Source organism: Centropristis striata, chromosome 9, assembly GCF_030273125.1.
Source record: "Centropristis striata isolate RG_2023a ecotype Rhode Island chromosome 9, C.striata_1.0, whole genome shotgun sequence".
NCBI classification, from domain to species: domain Eukaryota; kingdom Metazoa; phylum Chordata; class Actinopteri; order Perciformes; family Serranidae; genus Centropristis; species Centropristis striata.
In genome coordinates this window covers 25,509,958-25,531,242 of record NC_081525.1, presented here as the reverse complement: position 1 = coordinate 25,531,242, position 21,285 = coordinate 25,509,958, and the positions used below count along the sequence as shown (strand labels likewise).

The 21,285-nt window shown below is 39.8% G+C and overlaps 1 protein-coding gene across 3 annotated transcripts in view; it reads right to left on the bottom strand.

Annotated features, from left to right (window-relative positions):
• Positions 1-21,285, bottom strand: part of dennd1b (DENN/MADD domain containing 1B) — a 123,745-nt gene that overhangs the window by 29,875 nt on the left and 72,585 nt on the right. For all 3 annotated transcript variants that reach the window (XM_059340317.1, XM_059340318.1, XM_059340321.1), the window contains 3 exons: positions 19,783-19,884; positions 9,768-9,893; positions 1,728-1,829 (listed from right to left, as the gene is read on the bottom strand). In XM_059340317.1, the coding sequence (XP_059196300.1) occupies positions 1,728-1,829; positions 9,768-9,893; positions 19,783-19,884 (330 nt within the window). The remainder of the gene's footprint in view (positions 1-1,727; positions 1,830-9,767; positions 9,894-19,782; positions 19,885-21,285) is intronic.

Here is a 21,285-nt window from a genome sequence, read left to right as displayed (position 1 = left end):
TTATAATGGTCATTTTTTGCCACCTTTCATAACAAATTAAAAAGTGCTTTACAGTTAAAACAGACCACATTTAGAACACAAAGACAATACAATGAACTAAAAGGCAAAGTGCAAACACATAATAAAACACGAAGAGTAAAACATCATGTCACAAAGAGACTGCCCTCCCCCCAAAACACGTCCCCATAAGTACAGCTTATTAAGACCAATATTTATGTTTATTATGAGGCAGTGCCCACTTGTGGCCTTTGTTATTATGGCAGAATTCAAGGAGGAAGCGAGGGTATGGAGTATAAAGAATGAAAAGGTCCATTTTGGTGATGGTTGGGTCGAACACACAAAGGGCCAGGAAACTGGTGTTCATGTCCTGTGTTACACTGAAAGTCAACTTTGTTATTTGAAGTTATATCTGTAATAAAACTATGTAAATGAAACAAACTAAATGTAATGCCACGTCACTGTTTTTGTCACCTACTATGTAACTATAATATGTAATTTTACATCAGACTCTTTCTAACCCTGACCAAGTAGTCTTGGTGCCTTAACAATCTGTCAACAACGTTTACCTGACTGAAAACTGGAAAACAGAGTAGGTATTTGGAAACATTAGTCTTCTGCCACCACTGGGCGTGTTAATTTAGGAAACCCTTCTGTGTTTGTATCAGTTGTATTGTATGGTTTGGAGGACTTTTTCATAAAACATAGATTAAATCACCTAAAAGTGTTCTTACAGTGTATTTAGGCATTATAGTTCCAGATATCCAGTCTACAGCAGACAAATACTCACTAAGAATATTGCTTGTCGGAGGGAAGAAAGCCCTGACTGGTTGGTTACAACCAGACCCCTGCAACTTTGGAAGATTGGTCGAAAATTGTACACAGAATTTACATCATGGAGAAAGAAACATTCTCTTAAAAAAAGCTCAAAATGGGTCCAGTACATTGTTTTAGTTAGCATGCCAACCAAGTAAACTGCTGAAGAAACTATTTCAAAAATTAATAAGATTTACTCATGTTACGGAGTCGGTGCTACATCTTTTGTTTAGCTGTTCATAGTTTGGTTAACATTAAAGTAAAAAAAATAAATAAAAAGGGAAAGCAACTGATGAAAGAAAAGCTTTGTATGGCTTAGTACATCTGTTGGATTGGTGTTTGCATCAAAATGTATTTACTGTATATTGGCTGATGAAAATGATATGTACTAACTTGTGTTTTCAACTCCTGTACTTTGTATGACTTTCTTAAAAAAAAAAAAAAAAAAAGTAACCTAAAAGTGATTAATTTCAAAGATAAGACAGTTCTCATGCAGGTCATTTTAAAGTCTCAGAGCCCTACATGCAGAAGATCCATCTCCTTTGTGTATAAATCTGGACCTTGGAGCAACAAGGAATCTCATGGTGCAGGAAAGGGCATAAGAGAACTGATAAATGACTTGGGGTGAGGACTCTCAGGATGTTGCAAGCAATCAAACTGACCCCAGACAGTGTAAGGAGGCCGCAGAGCAATGCACAACCAAATATGATGATATTTTCCTGGGTGGATTTAATTTTACTGGTTCTGGTTAAAGAAACTGACACGAACACACACGAACACACGCGCACGCGCACGCGCACGCGCACGCGCACACGCACACGCACACGCACACGCACACGCACACGCACACGCACACGCACACGCACACACACACACACACACACACACACACAGAGAGAGACAGCTGTTCGTACCTGTTTGAAGAGCTGCAGGTTGGCGGCCATGGACAGGAAGTTCCTCATGGTGCTCGATCGATGGTTCACAAAGCTCTCCTCGCAGAAAGTGATTGGCTCCCCCTGAAGAGCCCACAGAGATATTATTAGCAAAAATTAAAATAAAAAATGAATGCTTTGGAATTTTGGCTCACTTTTGTTTATACCAATCTGTTTTTCACCATGTTTACTTGGTTCAGAAATGAGCAACAGGAAACAAAGCCAGATGCGTGTGGTGCCTTGAAAGGCAGGGGGTCTAAACTAAACAATGTTGTTTATAATCTGATTCACAGCACTAAGACGATCACATGTATTATCACTGATGTATTATCACTGTGCACTGAAAAAAGTCTTCAAGCCGAGGAGTATTTCAACAGATTTCTTCATTAGTGAGCTAAGTGGGCCTGAGAACAAAATGAGTCCAAACAAGAGACAGGAAGGAAAGAGAAAGGATCAAGAAGGAAGAAGAGGAAGAGTATTAAAAGAAAAAAAAAAAAGAAAACAGTCCCCTATAAAACAGTTCCCCTGAAAGAGCGCACCCAATCACCCCGGGACGAGAAGACAGTGTCCCAATAAACTCCCCGGTACTCCACATGAAGACATTATCACATTATTACTATTTCTTACATCATGTCTGTTGGCCTGTGAGCTATAGACACGGAGGATGACAACAGAAGCACTGCAGGCCAATCACACGCAGCCCTACGGTCATCTCCAATTTATGTTTTCTCATAATTAACATAATTCTCACATATTTCAATGATGCTCTAAATTCTTCTGGTGTAAAACAATGTGCTTTGTCTGTTGCATGCTACGAGCACAGTGTGGCACATAAAAACAACTTAACAACACCGGAGACTAACCCCATTCTCGAGGATGGGCGGATGATACCAATGGCCCAAATTACATCACAGGAATACTGCTCCACTTACATCACTAAAAGTTTTTAAGGCCTATTCTCTCATAAAAGCCGAGTTAAAAGTAGCTGGTTGTAGTTTAATCAGCTTTGTAGTTTCCGTCTGGCTGCTACAGCCTCGGACCATACTGCAGCGAACAAAACTGAAGAGAGACTAGCAACCAACTATGTAGCCAATAAAGTTGATTTAGTGAAACGAAGTTCACAAATCTGGAAAAACAACATGAGGCTGCACCGGTATTGTGACCTAATGAAAAGACATGCCATGTACACTCACACCTGGTAACTATAGTATAAACTTAGTATTACTCAAACACTGGTAAGGGCTGAATGCCTCACTGAAAGGGATAGTTTGGATTTATTAGACTATTTTCACCACTTTACCTTGCTGTCAGACAGCCCTTTCAGACAGGGAACTGAAGTTGTTATATCCATCAGGCTTTCTTCAAAGACACCAGACTCCTTTGACAAAAACAGTAATTTTACCTCGCACAACACAGGAGTTGCTGGTCTACTGCTGCCTCAGTTGGTTAGTTAGTTTGTATTATTGTGTGACTTTGGTGTCGCACAATAACACAGGCAAACTTATAGATCGAGGCAGCAGGTGACCAGAAACTCCTGTGTTCTGCGAGGTAAAATTACTGTCAAAGGAGTCTGGTGGCTTTAAAGAGAAGTTAATGGCTTCAGCTCCCTGTCATAAAGTGCTGTCTGACTGCAAAGTAAAGCAGTAAAAACATTAAAAACACAGAATACACTTCAGCTGATACTGATACTGGTGAGTAAAATATGTTTTGCTGCTGTCCCAGTCCACAGCAGGATATAGCTTAGTTTTTTTGTGCATGCTTCTCTAAAATCAAGCGTGACAACTGCCATCTACTAAAGTATTACAGTTACCGTTTTACTGTAAACGCAGGGCAGTGAGTGATAACTATTTGTCTACTTACAAGGTTGTCAAGGTAATTCATGTGTGTCATGTTGAAGTTAATATGCACATTACTCATGCATTCAGTGACAAATGGAGACTTGATTTTATCACATAATTTATGTAGCACACACATACCAGACTGTCCTCCATAGGTGAGGTGTGTACAAGAAACTAATTTAAACTAAAATAAAACAGAAGTCCCTTTTTACTTTACAGACATAGGAATAATTGATGAAATATCATTTGGTGATAGAAAAGGCAGCTACACGTTTATTTACAGTCATGGAAAAAATATTAGACCATTTTTGATGAAAATGTCTAGATATCAGCTCTAAAATTAAACTCTTATGAGCTATTTTTGTTTTTATCATTATTTTTGTCCAAACAAATGTACCTTTAGTTGTACCAGGCATTAAAATGACAAAAGATATTGATGAAAACAAGGGTAGTCCAATATTTTTTTCCATGACTGTATATGTCATGTTAGCCTGACATCATATACTGTATGGACGTTATATGAGAGACTGTAAGCATTAAAGAAGCCATTACATAAAACCAATTACACAAAAAAGAAACTCATCCTGTAGCAGATGTGTTCAACGTGCCAGAACAAGTGGGCAGTTCTCTGTGGATGAGTGTTCAGATCTAGGGGGAACTGTACGCTTTCGGGAGATCTATGAATATATGACAATATAATTTACTGTAACATAGTTTAAGAGATATGAGTATGTGGATGAAGCTAAATATTTCTCCATGTGTACATTGCTTTTGGCAAATGTGTGGTCATTTTCCTTCAATTTTCAAGTCAGTATTGTTTGTTAATGATGATGAAAGATTATGTTCATTAATATGTAATAATTGTTCCATAAAATTATTAATAATACAGGGTTATTTAATTTGAATAACCAGGAGCAGCTTCTTTAAATTTGGTCTTTAGATTAAATAAATAACAGAATGGTTATAAGTTAGATGTCTTGCATTTTCTTTGATATCCAGGCAGAATAATCAGCAGGATGTTATACCAGTATGAGTATTATTGTTACTATTGTTAATCTTTTTATTACATTTTTTATATGCTGGATTGATTATTATATTTATTAATATTTTCCTTTGTTTATGTGTTTATTTTCTTTATTTTTAAAGTGTTTTCTTCCCCTTTTTTTTAAATCTTTGAAACGGATCGTTTGCAATAAAAACATTCGAAACAGAATAAATGATCACCATAGTTGAATGCTTTACATTTTTATCCTTTTTCCTGCTTAAATTTTATGTAAAACACTTTGATATGATGTTCACAGTTTGTCTTATTTTGTTTAACGTGTATTTAGTCTTTCTCTCTTATCCATGCTTTTTGTCTAATTTAATCTTTTAGTTTTCTGTTGAACATTTGGATGAGTGTGTTAAGTGTAGTTTGTTTTAATGAGTAAATAAAATAAAATAAAACAAACCTGTTTTGAATCTTTGAAGCAATTGTTTGAAGCAATCTTTTTCATAAATACAAACTGCAAATTGATGCAGAGCAGCATGTTCTTGTGCATGTGAACAGTTCATATCGATGTTCTACAGATAAGAGTGTGCTATGTGTAAGATTGTGTGTCAAAAACAGTCTTTGCTTCTTTTAAACATGTGATGGCACCCCGACCTCCTCGACTCAGAGCTGTCACACCTTGTTGGATGATATGAACTGGTTTTGTGCCCGCCTGATTAGAACTTTGGCTAATTCTGGCCCAAAATAGTACCGAGCAAACACCAAGGCAACATGCGCACCTGACTTCGAGATTGGTGGTGAAAACTAATTTGAACTTCTATTTCAGGTTGTGGTTGCCAGACACACACGTGTGTGCTGCTCCGAGCTGGTGAGAAGCACCTGGGGGAGCATCGGTATGAGTTGAAGCTGATGACCGAAGAATTGCTGTTGTAATCAGCTGATTGCTTTTCAACTCATTATCATTTTCCAGTATTGTTTCATTTACAACTCAGCAAGACTCCAACCAAACATCCACACCCCTCCTTCTGTCGAGGCATATGGGCCTGTGAACCACAGTGCCTTGCTCTGCTCAGCTCTGTCTGCAAAGATCTTTCCCTCAGCTGAGAACAATCACTAACAGAGTGATAGTCCACAAATATCAGAACGCAGTGAGCATCATGAGTATCTTTACGGAAGCAGATGTGCATGCTTATGTGTGAGCATGCGAGTTAACTGCGTGGTTTTTAATACAGATTCTGTCTAAAAGAAAACACGGCGTGAGCGTGAGTGAACTGAGAAATGACTGCATGTTGTGCTTGCACACACACAAACACATACACAGAGTCTCAGTGCTTGTGTCAGAGGGGAGGCAGTTTGTTCATATACTGTCTGTATACAGAGAAAAGAGAGACAGCATCAATAATGTAGCATCTTGACTCCTGGAGTCCACAAAGTCCAATTAATCTCAAAGCCAAAGGAACAAAGGCTTCGCTATTTGACAAACAGGACATGCTGTAGTTTGCTCTGCTCTGACTCAGACTTGATAAGCAGAAAAGATCCAGAAAAGAAATGTTAGGGGGGCTTACTATAGGAGAGTAAAACACCAAAGGTGGCTAAAAGGGATCTTCAAAGGGAACGTCCTGACTCTTTTCAGCTCCTCTGACATTTCACTGCCTCAGACAGGCCCACCTTCGCTCTGCGCTCCGGCTGAAAACACACCTTTTACCTTCAGTCAGAACTGCCCCGGTCTAACCAGACTCCAGTGAAATTTGACTCAACCAAACTGAGATCGCTACTGTGTGCTACACAGTCTGAAGAGCAAATATATTCATGTCTGTAACAAATTAATCAGTAAGTGGTTATATCAGATAGAGAATGATCATTGTACTATCCAGTACAGAGACAGGTTTAAAATGACCTTAAATGGTCAGTTCAGCCAAATTACAAAATTACATTATGTACTCTACTACTTTCCTTGAGATGCAGATAGTTTAGTTTTACATTTTGAGATATCTGTCTCTCGCCACACTGCCTATCTGAGCAGCGTGTGTGCATCGCGGGAACTGATGAGAAGTTTTGTTTTGAAACAAATTATTATGACTGATATTGCAATTGTGATGTGATTCGTGATACTGAAGGGAATGATCATTTTTGCATCATTATTCTCATTTTCAATTAAAAAATAAAATGAAATGATCATGAGGTGATCTCTTGCAAGGATCTGTACCAAACAAAGATGTTTTAAGTCTAGAGAATACAATTCATAGGCTGGGACACCTTGCAGCACCACAGTACTTCAGATTGGTATTTTGACTCATAGTTTGTCTTTCACAAATATTGAGCCTCCTGTGATTTGGGATATTACATTAGTCCATATTGCAATTTTGAGAATATTTCAGTTAAGTGTGAAAACGATCTTTTGATAGTCATACTGGCATCATTCAAGCAACATTACACCTATCACTGTCATTATCTGTAGAATATGTCACAGACATGAAAACAATACATAAAGTTTTTAACACAACAATTCCTGTTTCTGTTTCAAATTAAAAGCCGTTAAAAGTTCAACGTTTTTCTGTGAACAGAGTCGCTTCATTTGTTCACACAATAAAGGCCATCATTCATTCTTGGACAGATTGGGCTGGCAGTAGCAGCGTCACAGCAGCAACCCTGTCTGTGTGGACATCGCATGTCTTCAACAAGTTAGCTGCCACGCACAGGGAGAGCCAGGCCGTGTGACCCGGGGTTGTGATTTTTGCTGCCACTATAGAACAATACATGTACAGTAGTGTTCAAAATAATAGCAGTCCAATGTGACTAACCAGATTAATCCAGGTTTTTAGTGTATTTTTTATTGTAACATGGCAAACAAGGTAGGTAGTAGGTGCAGTAGATTCTCAGAAAACCAACAAGACCCAGCATTCGTGACATGCCCGCTCTTAAGGCTGTGCAATTTGGCAATTCGTTGAAAGGGGTGTGTTCAAAAATATAGCAATGTGGCATTCAATCAGTGAGGTCATCAATTTTGTGAAAAAAACAGGTGTGAATCAGGTGGCCTCTATTTAAGGATGAAGCCAGCACTTGTTGAACATGCATTTCTCTTTGAAAGCCTGAGGAAAATGGGTTGTTCAAGACATTGTTCAGAAGAACAGCCTACTTTGATTAAAAAGTTGATTGGAGAGGGGAAAACTTATAAAGAGGTGCAAACAATTATAGGCTGTTCAGCTAAAATGATCTCCAATGCTTTAAAATGGAGAGCAAAACCAGAGAAATGTGGCAGAAAACAGAAGACAACCATCAAAATGGATGGAAGAATAACCAGAATGGCAAAGGCTCAGCCAATGATCAGCTCCAGGATGATCAAAGACAGTCTGGAGTTACCTTACCTACTTAGAAGACCTCTGTGTGAAGCTAATCTATTTACAAGAATCCCCCGCAAAGTCCTTCTGTTAAAAAAAAGGCATGTGTAGAAGAGGTTACAATTTACCAAAGAACACATCAGCTGGCCTAAAGAGAAATGGAGGAACATTTTGTGGACTGATTAGAGTAAAATTGTTCTTTTTGGGTCCAAGGGCCGCAGACAGTTTGTGAGACGAGCCCCAAACTCTGAATTCAAGCCACAGTACACAGTGAAGACAGTGAAGCATGGTGGTGCAGCATCATGATATGGGCATGTTTCTCCTACTATGGTGTTGGGCCTATTTATCGCATACCAGGGATCATGGATCAGTTTGCATATGTCAAAATGCTTGAAGAGGTCATGTTGCCTTATCTTGTTTCAACAAGACAATGAACCCAAACACACCAATAAACAAGCAAAATCTTGGTTCCAAACCAACAACATTGATGTTATGGAGTGGCCAGCCCAATCCCCGGACCTTAATCCAATTGAGAACTTGTGGGGTGACATCAAAAATGCTGTTTCTGAAGCAAAACCAAGAAATGTAAATGAATTGTGGAATGTTGTTAAAGAATCTTGGAGTGGAATAACAGCTGAAAGGTGCCACAAGTTGGTTGACTCCATGCCACACAGATGTGAAGCAGTTATAAAAAACTGTGGTCATACAACTAAATATTAGTTTAGTGATTCACAGGATTGCTAAATCCTAGAAACAAAAAGTTTGTAAAGTCAACGGCAGACACTGCTATTTTTTTGAACACACCCCTTTCAACTAATTGCCCAATAGCACAGCCTTAAGAGCGTGCATATCATGAATGCTGGGTCTTGTTGGTTTTCTGAGAATCTACTGCACCTACTGGTACCTTGTTTGCCATGTAGCAATAAAAATATACTAAAAACCTGGATTAATCTGGTTAGTCACATTGGACTGCTATTCATTTGAACACTACTGTAAATGGAATTTAATTTGATGTCCTACTGATAGAAATCTATGTAATAAGTGTTTACAGTCTGTTCTGTGCTGATCAAGAGTAAGGGGGACAATTTGTCGGGATAATTACAAACTAACTTGGATTTTTATCCATTGCATTGGGGAGGGAAACTTGAAATATTAACCCTCCTGTTATGTTGCGGGTCCAATTGACCCATTTCAAGTTTAAAAATCTAAAACAAGTAGTTTAAAGGTTTTTTTGGGCATGAAACTTCTTCTGTTTCACATGTTTGCATGTTTAAATTACATTGATAATGTCCGGGTCAATCTGACCCTGAATAGAAGAGGTGACTTGTGTTCATTTATCAACATCACTCCATAAAATAAAATAAATAAAAATGTAAAATAAAAGTTTCAAAAACTCAATGTAATGTAAAACTATTTAATTTTATATGTAGGTCTTTCCAATGTACATAAAAAAAGTGTTAACATGCATTTTTTATTAAAAACAAGTGGATTATCCTCATTGAACCATGATCTGTGAGAGGTAAAGAACACCATTGCACTAAATATTGATTGAGATGGTTAGTAACGGAGTTAATCATGAAATATAAACAATGTTTATTGGGATTTTTTTGGTTTCTGACACTTTTGGATAATTAAAATTGCCCAGGGTCAAATTGACCCACAAACAATATTGCTGTTCCTGAGAAACGAACATAACAGGATGGTTAAAAACTCTCTGTATGGCTAGATACCACTGGAGGAAAGTGAGAAGGTTTGTCAGGTTTTCAACAAGGTTAGATAAAACACTAGATGTATGCATCACACTCTGGGTTTGATAGTGGAAAAGCAAACATGGTTTAAGTGACTTGATCCTTACAGGTTTATATCGGAGGGCATCTCTGTAGGATCCAAACAGAGCGGCCTGCGCTCTCATGAAGGCCCTCGCCACACCACTTCCTGTTGCTGTCGACTGCTTCTTCAGCTTGCCTTTCAGAGAGGACACCTGGTGGAAGAGAGAATGTGGAGGAACAAGAGAGCGAGACGGACAGAAAGTGAAGGAAAGGAAGAGAGAGGTGGGAGGGTGGAAAAGGGAGAGATGGAGGGGTAAAAGTTAAATTATCACCTCTGAAATTGGTGGAGGAAACAGCTAGCCCATTCTGGGTGTGAAGTATCACATTTGCAGGTCATCTCAAAAAAGCAAAGAAAAGAAAGGGAAAAGCTTCAGCCTTTCCTCCAAGCTTATCTGTTGTGCTGCTGGGAGCACCTGCTGCTTTGCTAATTGAGCGGAGGACGGGGGGCGGCAAGAGGGAGGGGACAGCAGAGAGGAAATGGAAACTCGCATCTTTGCTCTCCCTCTCTCCATGCTGCCAACCCCCGCTCTCCTCCCCATCACCTTCTTGCTTTTTTCGCTCCTTCCTCTGTTTCTTAGTCTTCTCCTCTTTTATTTCCAGTCCTCCTGTTTTCCCCTCCCCTGTTGGCTCTCCCGAACTCCCTCTAGAAAGGGACTCTTGACATAAAATGTCTTTAATTATTTTCCCCTCTCCTGGCTCTGTCTCCAGGACTCCAGGCGAGAGTGGAGGAGCAGCAGGCCCGAGCTTGTTTTAGGATGACAAAAGATTCACCCTGGCCACCGGGCCCTGGGGAGTCTGGGGAGGAAGTTGTCAAGAGGCTCTCCTCACCTGCTCAGCAGTAGTCTGACTGTGCTGTGGCAGAGCGAGGAGGAGGCAGAGATAGCGAGGGACTGCTGCTCTCTGTGTGGGCTGTGCCATCTTAGCACAAAAGCACAACGTTTGATTGAGTTGCACAGGAGGTCGAGATTACTGTAATGCAGTGTGGTGTGGGATCTTAGCAGTAGTACGGGCTTGAGTCACAACTTTTCTGAAAAACCTATAAGGTCCTCACTCATTAACTTTCTACTGTTTAATCTTATACAGTACAGCTTTAGTACAGAGAATAGCATTTAATTTTTTTGCTTGAAATGTCTGTCACCATATTTTATGACATCATCACCTTAGGAACAAATAATCCTCAGTTTGAATAAAGTGATTCACCTCATTAAAGGAGTGTTTTTTTTTCATTAAATCAACTTTCTTTTATGAATGTAACTATAATATTTTCAACAGCCGCCCTCTAAAGGTGCATAACTTTGTGTGCTGCAAGCGGGAGAGCACCTGCAGTGAAAATGTTGTTTTTGAAAGGCTAAACACCAACAAATATGGATGGAAGCAAAATATTTTTTGGAAGCAGATTTTTTTTAAAGATAAAACATGTTGTGTATTTCGGAAATGGCAACATCTGTCTTTTTAAATCAATTTTGACTTTTGGAAATTACAATGCTAGTTATTGGAAATGTTTGGAGTTGAAAAAAAAATCCTACAAAGCCACCGCTGGAAACTAATTCCACAGCTAGCCCAAGAGCTGCACAGTAAGTTGACTTAATGGTTAACTTAAGGTTGATTAAAAAAAAAAATCAGCAACTATTTTGATAATCAACAAATTATTAAAATAACTTTTCATGAAGTATTCGCACAAATGCTTTTTTAAGCCTCTAAAACATGGAGATCATAGTTGGTTTTGTACTGACAAAACAAGACATTTAAAAGGACATGATCGGACAGTTTATGGACCAACGATTAATTGAGAAAATAATTAGCAGATTAATTGATAATAAAAATAATTATAAGTTGCAGCCTTAAATAACCTAATACTTAATAATAAGTAATACTGACTTGAATCCGAATCAACAGACAGGCAACAAAAGCTGCACAGCCATGTGAATGTTATGAATGAAGATTTGAAGCTTTTAACTTTACGGTATAGTCCTACTGTAAACCATCATATAACATGTCTCTCTTTAGAGAACTCAGAGGAGTGTCTAAAGAACTGAGCCTGCAGCTGTTCAGGATTTGGTGTTTTGCTCTTGGGTACTACACCTGGGCAGAGTAAGTGCTCCAGGTAAGGATGCTTTTCTTCTAACTTCACCACTCTGCCATATGAATATGGAGTGAAAAAAACTTGTTCAGGCAGAACTGATAAAAGTGTGTGAAACACAATGAAACAGGGCAAATTAACACTGCACTGCATATTTCACCAGTCCATTCCACCACCTCTTTATGTGAGGGTGCAACATTTTGAGTTGTGTTCTCTGGTGGTTGTGTCACATCTTTGTGTGTTAATTGTCTGGCTTGTAAATCAGCATTTACAACTAATTCCATAGATAAATATTATTCTTTTGTGGCCATTGGTTGTGGCAGTATTTGTGGGCAGGAAGAGAAGGAAGAGGAGATCAAAGCGGGAGAAAAGTTGAGGTCCTGTCTACGTATAATGACCTCAGTTCTTCTGTAATGTGATACAATTTTGATCAGGTCCACTTCAATCAGAGGTGGCCAAATGTATCACGCTGTGCAGCTGCAGCGTTAGAGGAATATCGTGGTCTGGCGTTTGCAATTAGCCTATCTGGAAAAACTTGAGGGAGGAGAAGCAAAGTGTTAGCATAGCTCATACAGAGGACAGGCAGAATGAAACAGAGGCTGAGCGAGAAAGCGAGACAGAGAGAGTGGCAGTCTTAAACTGGGACAAAGACAAAACGAACAGCGTGGATTCCTCTCCCCTGGGCTTTCTCACTCTCCACAACGTCCCTGTGCTGCCATTGCAAATGCTCCCAGGCATCAAACAGGAAGTTTATCACGGTTAAATTAACAAGTGTCATCTCCATATTCACTCATTGTGCTAAATGCTTTTATGTTTATGTAAAACCCTTTCTGGAATTAATATTTCATGTTTATTTGCGTTTTCACAGATTTTTTTCATCCTCGCAAATCATTAAACTGTCTTTTTTTCAGGGGGTGGGGGGGTGGGAGAATCAAAGCGAACACAATGTCAGTCTAAGTGGGGGAGGCATACCCCAAAGACTGTCAGAGAAGACGGGATAGCAGCAGAGTTTACTCTGCACACAGAGTTCTGTACAGTAGCTTTGAACGGGTGAGAGCACTGCGGTGGCAAACACTTTTTAATGAGGTGGGGACACAATCACTTGTGTTTTGTTACCCAGAGAAAAATGGGTGATAAAGCGATAAGTTCAAAGTTTCACATTTATTCACGAGGAAGATTAGGCACGGTGAAAAATATTCTTCTTCAGTCACACGTGGTAATTAATTAAATTGTCGCATATAACAAATGTAGTAAAAGCGCATGACAAATACCAGAATATCGCTTTTGCTAATAGAAAAACGAGGCACAGTCTTTGGTGCGCTCTTTCACATAACCGAGACAAAAAATAAATGTGTGTTTAGTAATTGGATATTGAATATGGCGCCTACGCTGCAATCATCAGGTATGCCTCCACGGTAATGGCTCTGTCAAACTAATTAACTTCTACAGTTTGAGTGAAGCTAACGAGATGCGTACAGGCATCAGAGGAAGGCCAGGCTCTACAGGTGATAACCCTATTTGGCAGTGACATTTTTTAGTGTAAAGTCACAGTGGCGGTGATGAGATCAAAGGCAGAGAGTCCCCCATTGGGTCCAATTAGAACTATAGCATTGTACAGGGATGGGGTGGCAGGAGGAGAGAGGGGAGTGGGTGGTTCGGGAGAGGGAGAGGGAGAGGAAGAAAAAAACTGTTGAGTTATGATATTCATAATCTATGCAGAGAGGCCTTTCCAGTACAGGTCTTCTCCCCATAGCTGTGATCTTTTCAATTTACATCAAGGGAAGATGGTCGGGGATGAAAGTGGGGCATCCAAGGCGCACAGCCCACAGAGGGCAGACATGGGGCCTCATTAAGGCCCAGCCCAGCTAGCTCCAAACAGGGTTTGAAGTGCGTCACATAAAGAGCATGGGGTCAAAGGTCAGACATAGAACAGATCTCCATTTAACTCTCCAGCTGGAGATGGTAATTAGCAGGTGCAGTGATGATCCCTGCCTGACTGTAAGGGATGATACCACTGTAGGTGACACCAGGCATCTGTGTGAATGTGTGTGTGAGTCCATGCATGTGTACAAACGGACACACACAGTGCCTGGTGTCACCGACAGTGGTATCATCTCGGGACCCTGATTCGGATCACACACATGGAGTATTGCATGTATATTACAATTACACCAACACAATTTCAAAATAAAAAAACAGACACATCTCCCTGTCTTTGTAAGAGATGAAACAGCCTATATAAGACTGCTCTATCCTTAAAACTGATAAAAATGTTCACAGTTCATTTTATGTTGTGAATGACAACAAGCAATATTTCTAAACACAGTGCTCATATAATCAGTCAGATCTCAGTGTATGTCTCAGTAATGTGAGTTAACTATTTTAATTATTTTTATAACTACAAAAAAAAAACAGAACATGACTAAAGGTAAGAGCCAGGCTGAAAATATTATATTTCCTTTTTTCCCCCATTTTAACAGTAAATAAATTAAAGAAAAAAAGGTTACTCACAAAACGTTGAATATATATTTAGAATTTTCCTCTAAATTCTCACTAGAGCATTAAAATAAAATAAAAATTCTTAAATAACGGCCCTGACACTTGTCTGTTGTTAAAAAATAAATAAATAAAAAGTTGGGTTTTTCTTCCACAAAAAAGAATGTTTTGTTTAAGATTCTGTCCAGGGAAAGAAAGCCATGGGGACGCAATTAAAGAACTACAAAGAAAAAAAAATAGTTATGAAAATCTCCCACTTTCTTTTGATGTGCTGCAGTCTGAACTGCACACACACACACACACACACACACACACACACACACACACACACACACACACACACACACACACACACACACACACACACACACACACACACACACACACACACACACACACACACACACACACACACACACACACACACACACACACACACACACACACACACACACACACACACACACACACACACACACACACACACACACACACACACACAAATCTGAACAAAGACACATGGAGAACCGGCATATTCTCTCACACACATGCATGTGAACAATGAGCATGTAACTTGCAATCCATGAAATCCATTCATCCAATTTAAAACAATATTTTGCATTTTATCATTTATTTATTTTTAAATTGACCTCTTTTTTTTTTAGGTCTTACGGTAAATTGCACAATAATAGGGATATTTTTTAGTTAATGGGGTGGAGTTAAATAGAATCTTTTCATAACTAACAACATAAGATCACTACCTTCCTGTCTGTGGTATAATAGTTAAAATTATGAATATTATATAAGCAAAGTGATTTGATGAAATAAATAAGTAAAACGGACTAAAAGACTGAAATAGACAAACCATTTAGGCACATTGTGAGTAATATAATTCTTGCTCATTCAGTATGTTGATCTGCTGTTAAATACATGCAATACATTAGTGAAGCGAAATGAAAAGGAGAGAGAAAGCAAAGGGGAGAAAAAGTCTCTCTGTGTGTATGTGTGTGTTTTAATAGGGCTATTTCATTGCCATGAGACTCTCCCCGGTGTGGGGTTACTTTGTCAAGCTGACCTCTTATAGCAGCTGAGCGGCTGAGTTTTGCATACATAATTAACTACAGCTAAATGTCATCTCTCACTTCAATAACTAACGCAGTGGGTGATGCTGCTCTCTCTTTTTGACTCCTAATCCGGAGTGAACCGCCGGCAGAACGAGTATGTGAAAATGAAGTGCAGCTTTTAAACTCCACATGAGTAAATGAGGGGCTGTAACACTGCAGAGAGCGAGAGTGTGCACAGTTCAGCGCCATCTAAAACAATCGTAACCTGTAAAATAAAGCTTCAAATGAGCGGATCTCCACATTTGCCGTTGGTAAAAGTACAGACTCGACAACAACAGCAGCAAAAACAAAATCAAATAGTTTGGAGCTGATTGTAGACAGCGAGGCTGTTTCTGGTAAAGTACAGTATGCAAACCGAGGTGGAGCAACCACATTCCCAGCAGTGAGCGAACATCTAGTTAGTAGAGCATGTGAGGGGCTTTACTGTAGGTGGCTCCGCTATACTGGGAAGACCCCAGTGAAATGAAAAACACTTGGCTGTATCTAAACTGAAAATAAGAGAGAGTCTGGTGGACAGCAAAAAAATCTGTGAGTAGAAAAAGTTTCTTCCTGAACTAGATCTGAATGTCATTGATGAACATTCCTGGCCGACAATGTGTAGGTGTCTCTGTGTGTCTGTGCATCTGCGTGTTTGCCTGCTGTCGGCTGTTGTAGATGATGATGTAGATGTTGTTTTCTCGGCACATCGGAAACTGAACACCAAATTAAAGCCGCGATGTTTGATTAAGTGTGCCAGGTGATCTCAGGAGAGGCGCGCAGACACAACCTCAACCCCCTCATTCATTTGTAAACCTCCAAATGTAGGCTTGAAATACAGGAAGTAGGAGTGTACGCTGTAAATTTCCCCCTTGATTGGGAATACAAATGATCAAATGTATGAAGGCTAGGAATGTATGGGTACACGGTGTCAGCAAAGTAGCGAGAGGCAGAGAGGAGGAGAATAGAAGGAATTAGGCTGTGATGTGAGAGAGAGCATCTGAAAATAAAGATGTGAGCTGCATTGTAGCACCTCACCTTGAATATGTGGCACAGAAAGAATAATACATGAAAAAAATTCTTCCGTCATTGGTTTGAGATCAATTGCCGGGATCAAATAAAAATCTGATTCAGTCACACACTGTTTGTTTTCAGAATTAACAGACTCCTAATTCGCTATTCTTGGATACTTTTAATGACTAGCGCGGTAAACAGCTCCACCAACCAAAAGCCAATTATAACTTTATCAGCACAATCTCTGTGCGGAAGAGGAACTGTGGATCTCAGAAACAGAAACAAAAATACCTTGATCTTCCAGAGAAAAAAAAATGTTTTTTATTGAATATTTCTTTTCAGTTTTCTTGTCAACACATTGATTTTACTGACATGAGCACAGTCTCCCTGAGATTAATATGATTTATTAATGTGTAAAAACTATCGAAACTTTTGGTTCAACTTAAAATATGCAAAATCCTGCTAAAAATACACTATGTAAAATAAATAAATAAAAAGGATATATTTCTCTAATATTATCACAATGTTTATCTAAAATAACAGCCGAAACAGGAAAGCACAAACTCAAATAAAGCAACGAGAAAGTTCCTTGAGCTGAATTATTTTTTTACACAAAGAAACCAAAATATACTGGTTAAAATAAGAAATGTTAAGATTGACTTTCAATAAGAGATAAAACATTGTACAGGGGGAAATACATCTAAAAAAAAAAAAAGTTAAAGAGATTGATGTGATTAATTTATTGCCGCTGTCAAAAATATACCCTGTGCATCTAAAAGGACAAATCCAGAACAAAAGCACAATTAGTGGTGAACCTCTGATCTATATGACGTTTCCAATTTAAAAAATGTCAAACGCTATTCTCAAACGATTGTTGCATCCTTTTTTAACCCGTTAACAATTACTCTGTAATTCAGATCTTTCCTTTTTCTGCTAAACGGAACCGCTACTGGCATAGTAGCATTTGTAATAGTCAATAAATCTAAAATATTATGTGTGAAGTTGCGGGAAAAGACCATTAAGGGGCGGGCACTAGTGGAGCCGGGGTAGGGGTCCTGTCTGAAAGAGGGCGGCTAATTCAGGACAACTGTGAACTCTGAACCTGCTAAAAGCACGGCCACTGGTCAGCCGAGCCACGCAATCAATTCCACATGTGCTCACAGCCTGCGTTGCCATAATTAGAGGGATCTCTAAAGGTTTGCTTAAATCAACATCAGAGTGCTTTGTTTTCACTCTTAGAAAGACTTAAAAGACGCACAAAAACTGCCTGCGGCCTTCACCTTTTAATCCATTTCATGCTTTATATATTCATACAAAGTGATGCTGGGCTTTTTAAGTGAGAATAATCATTACTTCATAGGTCTCAGGGCTTTGGTTTCACACTGAATAAAGCCTGAGTGTTAAGTAGCCAGTGTTACAGTGAGAATTAGAGAGAAATGAAGAGTGTTTTAATAGCTCAGAAACAATGCGCGGCAGCTCAGCCCAGGCACAGAATCGCTCAGCATTAATCAAAATTTCAGGCCTCCGTTTGACAAACTGCACAATGCCTCAAACATCTCCTTGTGTGTAAACACAAACATCAAATGCCATGTGGCATGTCCTCATCACTAACAAGCAAACTAACAAGAGACCTGGAATTCCACTCAATTAGTACCTGCTCGCTTCCTTATTAATCTACTAGCCCCGGTGAAAAGATGAGAAGAGACAGGAAAAAAAAAGAGTGAATCGGAATAAAAACAACAACAACAATTTGTTGCGATAAATATATTAATGCCAGTGAGGTTTCCATTTCAGGTGGTGTAATTTGACATGATATGCGGGCTATGTTCTGTCATTAGTAAGGAAAAATGGTGAGTAGGGGATCAAAGCAAAAAGGCTCTGAGCCTGCCACTTAATTTATCACACGGCAAAGACAAAGGCTTTTCTCTTTGCTTCTGTCGCTTTTCAAAAGCCCTGACTTCTTTTTATGACAAACTCAGTTTGCAATTTAATTTAGGGCTGGAGTCCCTGGGTGCAGAAAAGCAAGCAGGCAGGAAGTGAGAAGAAGAAGGCACTGTAGCCAGACAGGCACACAGGCAAAGAAGCAAACAGCGGGTGCAAGAAACGTCCAGACTGGCGGTAAGTACTGTGAGAGCAAGACAAGAAGGCAGACAGGTGTCATGAAACTCGAGCAGCCAGGCAATAAGCAGGCGATAAGGCAGGCAGGCAAGCAGGCAGGCAAGCAAAGAGGCTAAAAAAGTAGGCAGGAAATTGTTTAAAATGTAGGAAAAGATTGCATTGTTGAAGGTTGAAAGGAGGCATTAATGAATCGTAGAAGGCTGAGCAGCACTAAATCAGGAGATCCAGAGAAGGGTGGGAGTGTGGGACCAGGTCTGGAGTCTGTTGAGCAGTGGATTTAATTATATATTGCGGGTAGGGCAGGAGTCCGGTAGGCGGTGGAACCTGAGAACATGTTATATACTGTTAGCAGTGTGGGTAATAGTGCGTCCACAGCCTCAGCGGGCAGCCTCCAGCTTTAATACATACACCCAGAAAAAACAGCTAAACAAACAGATTCCTACTTCCACAAAGACGAGGAAGACAAGCGTGTGTGTTGTTCTCTGTGTGTGTGTGTGTGTGTGTGTGTGTGTGTGTGTGTGTAAATGTGCGAGTGACCCTGACGCCGTGGTGATGCTTCCTGTAGCACTGACCAGCGTCAGTGCTCCATTAATTAAAGAGACGATGCACTGGCAGGTGGCTTCACTGCCCACACTGGTAATTGGCCCCCTTCTTCCCACTCTCTCCCCCTAGAAAATCACCCATCTCTGCCTTTTCTTTTCTTTTCTCTGCCTCGTTCCCTCCTCCTATCTCTCGTTCTCAGAAACGTGCCAGTGGGCAGGCAGAAATGCAAGACTTTGTGAAATAATGATTAGAATGGATGGAGATGAAGGGAAGGGAGTTGCACATTTTCCCACAAGCCTCTGATGGTCGGGGAATGCTGTTCGCCTTCAAGCGTCATACGACGCGACGGGAGTTTACTTTAGACAGCCACAATCTGAGGAGCCAGTACTGCAGTCATTAATGATGTGGGGAGGGGACAGAGCTATACTTTGACAAGTTTCTGCATGTGTATGTTTGTCTGTGTATGTTTTTCCGAGTGTGTGTGTGTGTGTACGCGCACGTGGGCTGAGTGTAACTGAGTATGAGAGAACATTAGAGGACAAGAAAATGTGTGTTTATGCAAGGGAGACTTGACGTGAAAGAGGAAATATGAACCTTCTGTGTGTCATGTGTAATGAGACAATAAAGGTTGAGAAGCTATGGCAGGTGTGTGTGTGTGTGTGTGTGTGTGTGTGTGTGTGTGTGTCTCACCACATCACTGGGCAGGTTGTGCAGGTCATCAAAGGGACTCTCCAGGGTGTTGGTGTCCACATTCAGAATGACCACATCCTCCAGTGATCGACTGCGTACTCTCTAAAGGAGGAAGTGTCGAGTGTTATCAGCAACAGTGCACACAGTAAATTAAAACAACTTGAATCACCATCTCACAATATGGAACAAATTTTCACCTGTAAATATTTTTTTCTTTCTAATTCAGCTTATGATATTTACAATAAATTAAAAAAAAATATCAGCCTTTACAAAATGGAATTTAAGCATTATTTTTCAAAGTAAACATTTGTTAATGTAACATCAATAGAAATTAATAAAAAATTGGCAGAATCATGTATATTTTACATATTATAAATGACAAAAATCCTGAAATTAAGTTAATTTTAGAAAAGTGTGGCCCAGGTGTGTTTCCCAGCAGACAAAGTCATTTCTGTCCTGAAGCCTGGGGAACGAGAACGCACAGCGGTCACATTTAAAACCACACTGTCATCACACTCCTTTACGATTAACGATGAAATATGGCGTGCAGGAAAAAAAATATTAGGACATCTTTACTGTAACACACACAGATGCTCGCAAAATGAAGAATGCTACTTAGAGGAAACATTTGGATTGCGCAAACATTTTCCACAGCACCGAAACCTCATGCATCAACAACACAGTGGTGCTGTGCTGTGCCGTGTGCATTCTGATGGCGACAAATTCAACTATTATTTCAGTGTGGCGCAGGATGCAGGCAGGTGTGGTTGGGGGGGAGGCGGCATAGTGTGTGAATTTCTAGTTTGTCACTTTTGTGACAGCCTGTGCAGTGGAGGCTCACATGCTGATCTGGACTAATTATGTAGTGGCGGAAAGGGGGTCTGTCACGGATGCAGAGTGTGATAAATACTGCCACTGCCGCAACTGTCAGACAAATATCACACACACACGCACGCACGCACACACATGTGCATTACAACATATGCATTTGCACAATTACACACACACCCCTACATACTAACACTTACACACAAGTGCAAATGTGCGCGTGCTTGCAACATGCATTCACACACAACAGCAGTGCTGGTGACGGCTTGCCCCCCAACCAACACACAGGGTTTAACAATGAAGTAGAAAAGCTCTTTGTTCGCAGATGCTTTTTCTGCCTTTCTCTCTCTGTCTTTTGTACTTCTGGTTAAGAATGCACACAAGCAAGACAGGGAGATAAAAAGGGGAAAATATTCTGTCAATTTTTTTGATTCAATGTGTTGGAGACGCCAAAAAATTTTCAAATTTCAAATACTTTAAACCAAAATACACCAAACGAGGTGCAGCCACTGACCATACTGTATATACAGAGAATGAAAACTTGTTAATGACTATGCGTACATTAATAGCATCCCCGAAATGTTATTTGGTTGTTATTTTTAAGAAAACCTACTGAAATGAATTACCGGTACACATATATATCTGATGCAAATTAGGAAACTTTCACAGTTAACT